Raw genomic sequence first — 12,742 nt, forward strand, 5'->3', positions numbered from 1 at the left:
CGTGTCTGACTCTTTGCAACCCCATGAATTGCAGCACACCAGGCCTCCCTGTCCATCACCAACTCCTGGAGTTCACCCAAACCCACGTCCATCGAGTTGGTGATGCTATCTCATCCTCTGTCGTCCCCTTCTCCTTCTGCCCCCAATCCATCCCAGCATCAGAGTCCTTTTCAATGAGTCAGCTCTTTGCATGAGGTGGCCAAAGTACTGGAATTTCAGCTTTAGCATCATTCCTTCCAAAGAATATCCAGGACTGATCTCCTTTAGAATGGACTGGTTGGATCTCCTTGCAGTCCAAGGGACTCTCAAGAGTCTTCTCCAACACCACAGTTTAAAAGCATCAATTCTTCGGCGCTCAGCTTTCTTCACAGTCCAACTCTCACATCCATACATGACTACTGGAAAAACCACAGCCTTGACTAGATGGACCTTTGTTGGCAAAGTAATGTCTCTGCTTTTGAGTATGCTGTCTAGGTTGTCATAACTTTCCTTCCAAGGACTAAGCGTCTTTTAATTAACAGCTTTACCTAGTGTACCCTAATGTGCACACACCCCTGTTAGTGTGCACATCGGTGCTGAAGCCTGTTCACACTGAACCATCATGTCTCATTAATAAAACAATTATTTATTATAACTTGGCAGGGGTGGAAGGACAATTCCATGTTTAAATATAACTACTTCGTTTCAAAGGCCAAATAAGTTAGTTTTCTCCATTTATACATTCAATATAAATATGAAGCTATTTTCTTAAGTTTTCTATTTACATTCATATCAAACATTATTAACTACAAGGCATAGTCTTATTGATTTTTTTCTTTTTCTAATTTTAAGTGCAGTTCCCATTCATGTATGGAATGTATGATTGAAACAGTGAGTCCCAGCCTTTTTGTTAAACACCTGTTGTTCCACCTTTCCAGCAAATGTTTGAAGGTAAAGAATCCCATAATACTTGGGGATGTCAAGACCAAGTTTTACAATCACAGTTCTCAAAATACAGTTCCACTCACCTTTAAAACATGTTGAGAAATATTAACATTTTTTCCATAATTCTTTAGAACTTCAAGTTCTTAAATTTGTTCAATGAACAGTGGTGTTTTCCTTGTGGAATTGCAGCAGGATTGGTGTGTATGTAACAGAAGCTTTAACAAAGATGTCAGCTCTGGGCTCCCACTACCCCCCGCGTGGCTGATTATTAAGCCTCATCTTGGGCTGCTGGGGCCCCCTGAGCCCGTCTTCTGTACTGGGAGACTGCAGTCCAGAGCCTGCAGAGAAGACCACCGCTACGAAACAAACAGAAGTCTTCTTTAGAGTGAGTCGTAAGGAAAGATGACTTCAAAGCAGTACCACACAATACTTCTTTAGGAGCCCTTATGGCAAAAGCTATAGTATGTACTTCTAGACTTGTTTTGCTGGCTAGTCTTAAAAATGCAGTCCCTAACTTAAAAACTAAAATAGGAATGTGTTCCCTTCACATATGGAGGTGGAATTTCTACCCCAGCACAAGTGGGATGTGGCCTTAGAGGTATGTACAGGAGTGCCAGGGCATCTGCGCAAAGTAGGCTGTTAAAGATGACCAGTGGAGGAGAGCGAAAGGGTTTGAGTGTGGCCTGCTGTCAACTCCTGTCTTTCCTCATTCCGCTCCCAGCCTGGCAGTCTGCTGACTGTGCCTACTGGGCCTTTAGCTTCTGCTCCCTCTAAGCTTTTCCCCAGCTTCACCCTTGGAAACTCCAGAGTTTGGAGTGCGGTTGGGTAGTTTTTGTTTCCTGACTAAAGGAAAGGGGGAAAGCTACCAGCACTTTCTTTTCTACTGCTTTTATGTAAAAAGCCTAACCACACCAAAAAAGCCATTTTCTGTTACACAAAATGTTTTGAGGCTATTCTTACCGTAGTCTAAGGTACCTTAGGTCTTCCTTAGTGATGTCATTAAGAATATCAGACAGTGTGTAACCCTCTTCAAGAATCTGAAACAAAGATCACATACATCAAGAGCTAAGCAGCTTTGTAATAACAGCCTAGGAATGGTTTGGTTCTCAGCTTACCTTTTCAATTGTTCTCGTATCTGCTCCTTGCAGTTGCAACCACTCGACAAGCTCTTTATCTGTTCGCTGCTCATGAGACCCAGGAGGGGACACTGAGTTCTCTGTAATGATTAGAAATGTGTTATGTTGTATGCTGATGTGTAACAGTAAAAGTCTTTGAGTAGAAAGTTGGATGAAATAAACTATTCCAGAATGTAATTGTGCTGTGAAAAAGAAATGGTTTAAGCCTGGCTCAGCTACACACTGCATAAGAGTCCACAGTCCTTGGCATCACTTTATAGAGATTAAAGGTATCATACATAAATATTTTAGTTAGTTTGGAGTTTGATACATTATCTACCACTTTAAATGTGTTTTCCCATCTTTAAAATGCTTTTCTAAGGAATCATATCTCTGAAGTACACTGGAATTCAAATGAGGAGATAGGTTTCAATACTGAGTTTCGCTTCACAGCTTATCCACCCCACATTCCAAGAGGCAGCTGGAGCCCTTGTGTAGGTGGCACCAGTTGCTTAAGGCTGGCTGACTGAGGTACACCTTAGTCAGTAAACCACCCTTTTTAGGTGTGCAATGCTGAGAACTACTAAGCACAGGTAAGGAACCACCACTACAATCAAGAGAAATTTCTCTATCAGCCCCAAAGTTCTTGGGGCCTTCTATTATTCTCCTCCCCCACCCATTCTGATTTCTTTTCTGTCCCTATAGTTTTGCTTTAACAGAGTATCGTATAAATGTTCAACATTTATGGAATTGAAACATGTTGGCTTCTTTGCAATTCATCTGCTTTTGAATGTAGTGGTAGTTCCTTTTTATTGTTGATGAGTATTCTGGAATCTACTGGAGTACTTACTGGTTTGAGCTGAGAATAACCTCAGCTGTGTCAAGGCTGACTAGTAGTCTAGCCAGATTTTAACGGTCTCACACACACAAGTCCCAGCAAGTGGAAAATCACTCACCACTGGAGGTGAATTGTAACCGAAGGTGGTACAATTCTTGAGTTTTCTGTTCTAGGATGTGCCGTAGAAGATTCTGGTACTCTATCTCTTTTTGAACCAGGTGTTCCAAAAGTCTGGTTAGAACAAAACAAAACATCATGCAGAGAGCCTAACACCATTCAGCTCAACTCAAACATTTGTTGAACAGAAGTTTAAAAAAATGGCACAGTCCCAGGTCAGTCTAGGATCAGATTTCAGCCTGCACATGGGCACCTTCCTTGTGTTTCCTCCCCTTGTAAACAAAGACCAGCCCTGCTCAGTGTGTGGGTATCTTCTGTATCAAAATGTATCATAAACCAAAAGATAACCTGATGGTGATCAGGAGAACTCAGCCCACTTGTCTTCCTAAGTCAGGTCAAGTTGCGAAACGTGGTGAAGCTATTCCCTCCTCACTGGAGACTACCTCAAGATAGAAGCCTTGCTGCTGTTGACAGCTGGGGGTGGTGCAGGAAAGATGCCGCTCGGAAGGTAGGAGGGACGCTACGGCCAATACTTACCCAGGAGGGCACCAAAATGCCTTGTGCTCTTGGTCTCACCAGCACTCGGGGCAGACCTGCTTCCCTCAGTCAGGGCAGCGGGTGCCTCCCTGCTGAGCTAACAGCAGCTGAGGCATCTCTGTGCCACAGGGTGGGCGTGAAGCAGCCATGTACTTGTGAGCTGTGCCGTCAGGCTGGCTGCTATTGCATTACTAATTCTATTGAGGGGGGTAGATACAGTGCCCATGGACCCTGGAAATCAATCACCTTTGAATCCATGTATAACATTTGATGAATCAGGTGATTATTAACCTTACTGGAAAACCATTTTAAAAGAAGTGCTACATACACTGTCAACTTTCACATTTTTCAAAACAAAAAATCTGTCTACAGTTAAACTTCAGAGATCCCTATACAGGGGTGTATACAACTTTTCTTCTGAAATAGGGACACCCTATTGTAGCCAGGAACACTCTGCCTTTAAAGAAAGGCGTCCTTCCAGGTCCCCAGTTGAAGCTGAGAATATTCCCTTGCCCAGTTCCTTGGGGGACGAAGATGACTTTCTGAGACCTGGGTGAAGCACTGAACAACTCTGTCCCACCCCCACCTACCTGCTGGTCTCCTGCCTCAGTTTGCTCAGCTGAAAGCTCAGGTGCTGCTGGGGTGGGGCCTCCTGAGCAACTGCTGAAGCTGGCTCGCTCCATCCACGTGCCACCTGTGCCTCGCTTGCAGGTGGGTCTGCGGGGGAATAGTCCTCTTCCATCTCATTGGTGTCCTTTTCCATGCCTTCGGTCTCTGAGCCAGGCTCAAAGTGGGCTTGGAGCTCTGAAATCATGGAAGAGAAGGAGCACGGTTCAACAAGGTCATATGCTTGGTGTAGCTTATGTCCCAGGCCAGCAAACCAGGCAGGGAGGCCAGCCCGGCCAACGCGATGCTCCACCAGGAGACTGCTGACCTTAATAAAGGGAGAGGAGACTATTACCTCTACCTGAAGAGATGATCCAAGTTAGTTAGACAAGGGCAGTTGTAAAAAGGGACAAGCAGCCTTCCACCCAGGCCTGTGTATTTTCTGCAGTTCCCTGCTTGGAGAGGGGAGTAATGAAGTCCTGGGGTTTAACAAGCCACTTCCACAAGTGGAGCCTGGGCTGAGTGCAGGCAGAGGATGACAGGGAGGGAGCAGAGTAAAGAGAGGAAGCGGCAGTGTCAACAGAAGTGCCTCCGAGCCCCCCTTCCTAGGAGGCATCACAGAAGGAAGATCAACTTGGGTACTAAGCTGCTCTAACATTTGAAAATTAGAGCCTATGAAAGCCAGAGATTTGTGTAGTTACCACGTGATGAGAGAGAAGACAGCCATTTAAATCATCAGCCAACTAGGAGGTGGTCCTGAGCACACAAGGGTACAGGCCCTGAGGCTCAGTGCACTGGGTGTATCGTTAGCCTGCGGCGTGCTCCTTAGTTATGCTGGGGTGGGGGACATGTAAATAGCACCAGAAGGTGTGCTTGGAATCACAAAATACTGACACCAAAGGGGTCTGTGACATCATTTTCCTTAATTCCAAGGACGTATATAGCCCCGATGGGAAAGGAAGAGTAACAACTGGTGAGCACAGAGGACCTGGCTGACCTTTTCCATACCCACCATAGCCTAATTTACCATGACCAAAAAGAGGGGCCCTTACCTGGGATGAGGATGGTGACCGCAGCCTGCACTGCTCGTCGGATGATGTTGTCCATTGCAAACATCCAGTGGGGCCTAATTAAGTGGTTCCTCAAGATTTTATTTACCTGTAATCACAAAAATCCAGATTTCTGGTCCACTGTATTTTTTCAGAAATAGGAGTTCTTACCAATTCAAATTTGCTTCTACTCTGAGATAAAAGTGTTAACCATGCTGCCGTGGATTTACGTTTCTTCTGACTGAGTCCTCTAAGCTGATCCCAAGTCACACTGGGGTCGAGAGGGCAGGCACAGCGATTGGAGCTACTGCACAGGCCTCTCTGTTTATTCAGCAAATGTTTGTGGAGCACCTGTGAAACCTCAGGCTCTGTGGCGGGGTCTTGAGACACAAAGCTAAGCCAGACATGGTCTTGGGCCTGGAGCAGCTCACACCTATGTGTGCAGACACATAAGCTTAAACCACACACCTACTCAGCTGGCAGATACTGCTCATCCCCAAATCCTACACTCTGCTCTTTGATCTCAGTCTCATGTACACACACATTCAGTGTTTAGAGAACTGCTGGCACTCGGGATTCAGGTGTAATCAGGTGAGAAGAGATGGATACTATGGGAGAAGATGGTAATCAAACTCCATGGTCTCAGCTATGAGCCACTTTGGGGGGTGTCCTACCTTCTGTCATGTTTTTTAGGGCCAAATGGGACACTTACAGCATCCTGAAATCCAAACAGTACCAGGTGAATCTGATTGATGGATGAGCTGTCAAAGTCCAGGTCCACCTTGAGCTTTGATATTGTGGATGCCATCACCCTGTGCTCTGGGCAGCGGATGAAGTCTCTCAGGATCGCAATGATTTGCTTGATGTGGCCGACTGAGAGATGCAACTCTTCTGAACTCTGATCACCAAGCCCCCAACCAAAAAAATCAAGTCACTGAGTAAATTGGGGTGGGGGGCATCCAAGAAGTACTGTGGGCACCTAGATGAACCACACTGTCCACTAGCTTATGGAAGTGGGGAACCCCCAGCTGAGATAGCGTCTCTGGTCCTGGAACTGCCTCCATATGCTTCCTGTTAGAGGTTTACGAGGCCCCCTCCCCTCCCTGGAGGAATGGGCTGCCATCCTGTTTGACCCCTTGTCAACCACCCTCCACCACCAACGGGCCTTGTCAGAAGGCACAGTTCATAGAGAGCAGTGGCCTCTTACTAAAAGGACCTCATCCCATCCAAAATGAGTTAAAAGTCACATTTCCATCCACAGCCTTTCTTCCTCAGAGGCCAACTGCAGCTGGGGATTAACTGGGCTTTGTGCTGCCATGTGGCCTGTTTTCCACCAGGGGGCAGCACGGCCCCATCAGGGCCTGGTTTCACCTCAGTATTTGGCAAATTCAGGTTTCAGTGGAGTCTTTTTTGTATTCTCTTTGGTTGGAAAAGAGGACGTTGGGAAATACTTATGGTGATTATTGTAACTGCAAATGTTCGGGGGTGGCAGGCCCATTTGGGCCTCTCCTGGGACCCTGCCTCGGGCGGAGGGGGTGGGATTGCAGCCCCCACGCCCAGCCTGTACCTGGGCTACGCACTCCTGCAGGTTGGAAGCCACCTGATTCTGCTCCTCCCAGAGGATTTTGTAGAGGATGGCACGGCGCTCACTGTCCTTTCGCAGCAGGAAAAGGCCCTGGTCCCTGTCTTCCGGGGACGAGGCTGCGCTCCGGTCCTCCAAGGCCGAACTCTCATCGGGAACACTGCGGACAAACGCACGTGACAGTCCTCCGCTTCCCAGGGGCGCGGTCTCTGTGCGAGGGGGGGGGGCGGGGGGAGGGGGGCACCGTGGGGGAGGGGCTGAGAGATGATCCTTCGTGTCCCCAGCCTCGGGAAGATGAAACTGCAGGAGGCGAGACTAGCGTTTTTCCTAATCCCCAGACCACCAGGGTTTCGGGGGAGAGGAGGATAGAAGGGGAAGAAGGAAGGGGGAAGGAGGGGTAACAGGGTGAGGATAAGGAGGGATGGGGAGGAGGAGGAAATGGGGGGAGAGGAGGAGGAGGGGAAGGGACAGTAAGCGACCACATCGCCCGCTCGCTCGCAATGTCAGTGGCCGCCCGGCCACCCTTCTGATCATGCAGACAGGAAGACTCCGGTTTACGCAGGACGCACTTTGTGCCCAAGGGCTGCGGAGCGGCTGTACCTGAGCAGGTGGCTGAGCCGCTGCACCGGCAGGCGGGACTTCTCGAAGAACGTGTCAGGCTGGGCGTCGGAGTCTGGGGAGACGGAGCCATGCTCGCTGCTGCTGCTGCCCGGCAGCTCTCCGGATGGGGGCAGGGTCAGCACGGTGCCCCGGGGACCCTCTGTCGGGGGCAGCCGGGAGGGCAGAGTGAGCACGAGCAGCTCCTAGGGCCAGGCGACCCACCGGGAGGCCTAAGCCTGTGCTGCTCTAACTGGGGGCGCCAGTGATCACCCAGGGGTCCTGGGTAGAGGGAGGCTCTGCTTCTGTGGAGACGGGATGGGCCTAAGACTGCATTTCTAACAGCCAATGGCTCTCCAGGTGCAAGAGGCTGAGCTGGCCTCTGACCCCATCCACAGCAAGGCTGCTCTTCTGTCAGTGTCCAGCAGGACTTACTGGCCCAGAACAACAGACACCCTTTAATCAAAGTCGGGAGCAGCACAGGGTGAGAGGCCGGGCTCCAAACGTGAAGCCCTGGGCCTTGCACTTGGGGAAGACAGAACCCCAGCTGGGGCGCCTCTCTCCTTCCTCCCAAGCAGAGCCCTGAAAGCCAGGCTGAATGGAGGAGACGCTACCTCAGTGTCACCTACGGGGCTCCCTGTGACACTCGCAGGACTCTGAGGGACAGTCATTCCCTGGGTTTGGACAACCACACCCCTACTGTGCCCCCACTACTCTGTCCAGGGAGACCTCACCTGCCGGCTTGAAAGCAATCCGGTTCTTCTTGCCCTTGTGCACCTGCCTGAAGAAGCCCTCTTGGAGCAGGCCTGCAGCGGTCACACGTTTGTGGGGGTCAGGCTCAAAACAGGATAAGAGGCAGGCTCTGGCTTCAGCTGAGAGGGTTTCCGGAATCTCTGGGTGGATCTTAAACATCCCCACCTGCATTGAAGGCACAGTGAGGCCCACGCAGGTGCACACAAGAGCCACACAACCCCAGTGTCTGCCATCCCAGAGGGCTGATGCCGGATTCCAGCAACGGCCGTGCCGACTGGCCTCTGGAATACCACTGAGTATGATGTTTGCTGTAGGTCTGTCGTATATGACCCTTATTAATACGCTGAGGTAGAAATGCAATCATCTTATATGATACATAGAAAACAGTAGTTCAGAAGGCAAAATGATGAACTTTTCAATAAATGTGCTCTCCATATGGAAACAGATACATTTAGATGAGTACCTCACACCTTTCACAGACATTTAATAATTTAATTTCTGATGAGTTAAACCCTAAGAAAACCCTAAGTAAGGGCAAATATAAAGGTCAATCCTCATCCCAAGAAAGGCAGTACCAAAGAATGTTCTAAGCACTGGGCAATTGCACTCGTCTCCCATGCTAGTAAGGTCATGCTTAAAATCTCGCATGCTAGGCTTCGGCATTATGTGAACCAAGAACTTCCGGATGTCCAAGCTGGGTTAAGAAAAGGCAGATAAACCAGAGATCCAATTACCAACATTCACTGGTAGGTTGTATATTATACGTCTGTAAACTGATAGTAATTTCTCACAGTAAGGAGGGAAGAGAAGCTAAAGGTTTGGGAGTTGCTAGGTGGTGTAGTGGTTTGGACTTTGGTTCCCAATGCAGGGGTCACAGGTTTGATTCCTAGTTGAGATAGTAAGATACTGGCAGAGGCAGAGAGAGAAGGGAGAGAGAAAAGAAAAAAACCTATTTTCTTTCTTGTCCACCTTTGTGGAGAGGTTTCTGCATTGGGAGGAGGTTTTTGATTTGAATTCTCTCTCTCCAACACCAGCAACCTAAGTCACCCAACATGTCTTACCTTGAACATCACTGCCTGTGGCTCACCGAGCTCATGGAACGGAGGCTTGCTGGTGGCCATCTCAATGATGGTGCAGCCCAGGGACCAGATGTCAGCGGGGGCGCCGTACCCACGAGGGCCTTGGTCGATGATCTCCGGTGCCATGTACTGCAGCGTGCCTATTGGGAAAAAAGACAACAAAGATGGTGGGCACCGTGTTGTTCAAAAACAAAATGTACCATTAGTAAACAAGTGTGTGAGCTTCATTCTCCTGTTAATGACAGATGGGGTCTGATCTCATGCGTAACTGTTGCTGCATCTTTTCTTGGACTAGAGACATGCAGGGTGCCTTTAACACTAGTCACATTGAGAGAGGATTGCTCAAGCCCTTTGAGGGATAAATGAGCCTGATCCAATTCAGTCAACACATGTGAGAACGCCACAAAGACAGAGGGATCGGAATGTGAGACCCACGGGGCCAGACCTGTCTAGAGGAGGAGACAGGCATGATGATGGTGTGCTGAGCAGGGCGGCAGTGTGATGGAGGACATAGTCAGTGCTTCCCAGGTGGCGCAGTGGTAAAGAATCTGCCTACAATGCAGGAGACACGGTTCGACCTCTGGGTCAGGAAAATCCCCTGGAGGAGGAAATGGCAACCCACTCCAGTATTCTTGCCTGGAAAATTCCATGCACAGAGGAGCCTGATGGGCTACAGACCATGGGGTTGCAAAGAGTCGGACATGACTGAGCGCACACAGAGATTAACAAGTATACACAGAAGGCGCTGAGAACACAGGGAGAAGTGCCTGATTCTGCCTGGTTTGAGTCAAGGGAAGCTCTAGCTGTGTCAGTTTGGGTGTCTGAGAATAAATACCAAGTCAGAATTAGACATGACTTCCTGGGAGAAGGTGAGTGAAGGATAAAAGGTGGGGGGCGCAGTCTCTGATGGCAGAAGAGCTCTGAGACAGCTTAGCCAGGCTGCCCAGGCGGCCCTGACCCAAAGGTGCCCACTGGAAGAGCGCCACATTGGTTCTAGTACCTCCACTGTGCTTGGTCACTGGCTGGCAGTAGGTGGGGAAAGTATGACCTGGCCAGAACACAGTGGCCGAGCCAAACAGGTGCTGGCTGCGGCTGCCAGTGAAGTAGATTCCTGCCATGAGGCTTGGCCAAGTGGCCAAAGCAGGAGGACTTTCAGGCATGGGGAAGGGCTCGAGCCAAAGCCCGTGCATGGGTGGAAAGCACACAGTGAACCCAGGAGCTCTGTCTGACACAGGCCAGGGGGAGGGAGTAGGAAGCATGAAGGTGGCAGCTGCCTGGGTGCAGCCCGCATGGTGCGCTGTGTGTGCTCTGAAACCGCTGGCTTTGAACTTTCTCCTGTGGATCACGAGCCACCAGAGGCTACCACAGGGAAAGCAAGGATCAGGAAAGAGAAGGGCTTGTCGGAGAGATGGGGCAGCGAGGTCAATCAAGGGCTCTAAGAGTAAAATCTTTGCTTTTCCTTGAAACTAATCCTGAGGAGAGGAGAGGGGAATGTGGAAGCAGCAGCAGATGCTGTGTGCTGGCAAAGACATTTACAATAAACAGCCAACTTGGAGGTGATATTGGCCAAAGGGTGAATCGAGAACATCAACGTACCAAGAAACTCCAGTGCCTGCCTCAGGATCACAACCATATGACCCAGCAATCCCACTCCTGGCATATACCCTGAGAAAACCATAATGCAAAACGATACATGTACACCCCAATGCTCACTGCACCACTATTTACAGTAGCCAGGACATGGAAGCAACCCAGATGTCCATCAACAGAGGAATGGATAAGAAGATGTGCTACATCTATACAGTGGAGTATTACTCAGCCAATAAAAAGAATGAAATAATATAATTTGCAGCAACATGGATGCACCTACAGATGACCATACTAAGTAGAGTAAGCCAGACAGAGAACAACAAATATCATATATTAACACATGTATGCGGCTTCCCTAGTGGCTCAGATGGTAAAGAATCTGCTTGCAACGCAGGAGACCTGGGTTCAATTCCTGGATTGGGAAGATCCCCTGGAGAAAGGAATGGCAGGCCACTCCAGTATTCTTGCCTGGAGAATTCCATGGAGCGAGGAGCCTGGTGGGCTACAGTTCATGGGGTCACAGAGTCGAACATGATTAAGTGACTAACACTAACTATGGTGGAATTTAGAAAACAATGGTACGGATGAAGCTATTTGCAGGGCAGGAATGGAGATGCAGATGCAGAGGAAGCAAATATGGACACAGGGTGGGAAAGGGAGGGTGGGATGAGTTACGAGATTAGAACTGCCATATATAAACTACCATGTGTAAAACAGACAGCTAGTGGGAAGCTGGTATACAGGGGGTTAAGCCTGGTGCTCTGTGATGACCTAGAGGGGTGGGATGCAGGTGGGAGGGAGGTCCGAGAGGGAGGGGATATATGTATACACAGAGCTGATTCAAGTTGCACAGCAGAAACTAAGACAACATTGTAAAACAATTATCCTCCAATTAAAAAATAGTCACACAACCAAAATAGGTTTCCTGAGTCTTGATCAATGAAATCAAAGGGCTCATTGGTTAAAGTAAGTTTGGAGATGCCACCTACTACATCTTCCTCTTGAACATCCAATGTCTTATCAGCATTTTTCTTTCCTGTAAGCATTTTAAAGGCTCTAGGACAGCTCTGACCAATAGAATGTTCTTCAATAATGGAAATGGTCTATTCTGTGCCGTTCAAGATGGTCGCCACTAGCCACATATGACTGTTGAGCTCTTGAAATGTGGCTGCTGAGACTGAAGAAATAAATGTAAATTAAAAGAATTTTTTTTAGATTGTATTTGATTCTTCCTGATTTAAAGTTAAACATAAATTGGGCTGTATCAGTGAGTGCAAGAGATTAGCAGGGCAAAAATGATGGCTTTGGTCTCCTGAGCTGAAAGTCTGGTGGGGAAGTGTTCAGTTGGCAGCAGGGTTGGGCAAGATGGAGGCTTATAGCAGTGGCTGCAGTGTTAGGAAACCTCAGAGCCCCAGGAAGGGAGCCTCCAGTGACACAACATCCCCTACAAGCTCCTACTACAGTGAACAACACAGAGCGAGGCCTCCACAGGCGATGTGCCTTCTAACTGACCAGTAATTCATTAACTTAGGAGAACCATGCCGCTGTGCTGTTTATCAAGCTGTTATCTCTCAGCTCTGCTACACTGGGTCTGGGACTGTGCAAACCACATTTCTGCTCCGCCTGCTGCTCCCTGGCCACTTGGGCGCCTGTGCGCAAGTGACAGGAAGGAGAGGTTAGCAAGTTTCCCTCTGGACCCTCAGCTGGTTGCAGTAGCAGTGGTTGGCTCATTACCAGCTTTTTCTTGTCCCTCCATACTTTCAGAACCAGCCTCATCTCGTCCCTTCAGAATTATGTGCTACAGCCCAGTTAGCACCCCTGATGGAAAGCTTTGAATTCTCCTCTCCTCTCTGTTCCCTCAAGCCCCAGGGATGGAGGCTGCTTTCTGATTATCAGTAAACAGTTCTTTCAACTAAATTCTCTCTGTAAACTTCATGTGCACATCTGTGCTGTTG

General features: G+C 48.7%; 1 protein-coding gene across 1 annotated transcript in view; it reads right to left on the minus strand.

The window, feature by feature from the left end:
• Positions 1-604: 604 nt before the first annotated feature.
• The window catches only part of LOC108634540 (mitogen-activated protein kinase kinase kinase 15-like), a gene marked incomplete at its 5' end in the record, with an annotated part of 28,968 nt that continues 16,830 nt past the window's right edge, over positions 605-12,742 (minus strand). The window contains 8 exon segments of the mRNA XM_018044486.1: positions 605-3,108; positions 4,122-4,335; positions 5,190-5,295; positions 5,899-6,084; positions 6,754-6,928; positions 7,369-7,528; positions 8,100-8,283; positions 9,180-9,337. Coding sequence (XP_017899975.1) covers positions 2,988-3,108; positions 4,122-4,335; positions 5,190-5,295; positions 5,899-6,084; positions 6,754-6,928; positions 7,369-7,528; positions 8,100-8,283; positions 9,180-9,337 — 1,304 coding nt within the window.

This window comes from Capra hircus, unplaced genomic scaffold (genome assembly GCF_001704415.2).
Source record: "Capra hircus breed San Clemente unplaced genomic scaffold, ASM170441v1, whole genome shotgun sequence".
Lineage (NCBI taxonomy): Eukaryota > Metazoa > Chordata > Mammalia > Artiodactyla > Bovidae > Capra > Capra hircus.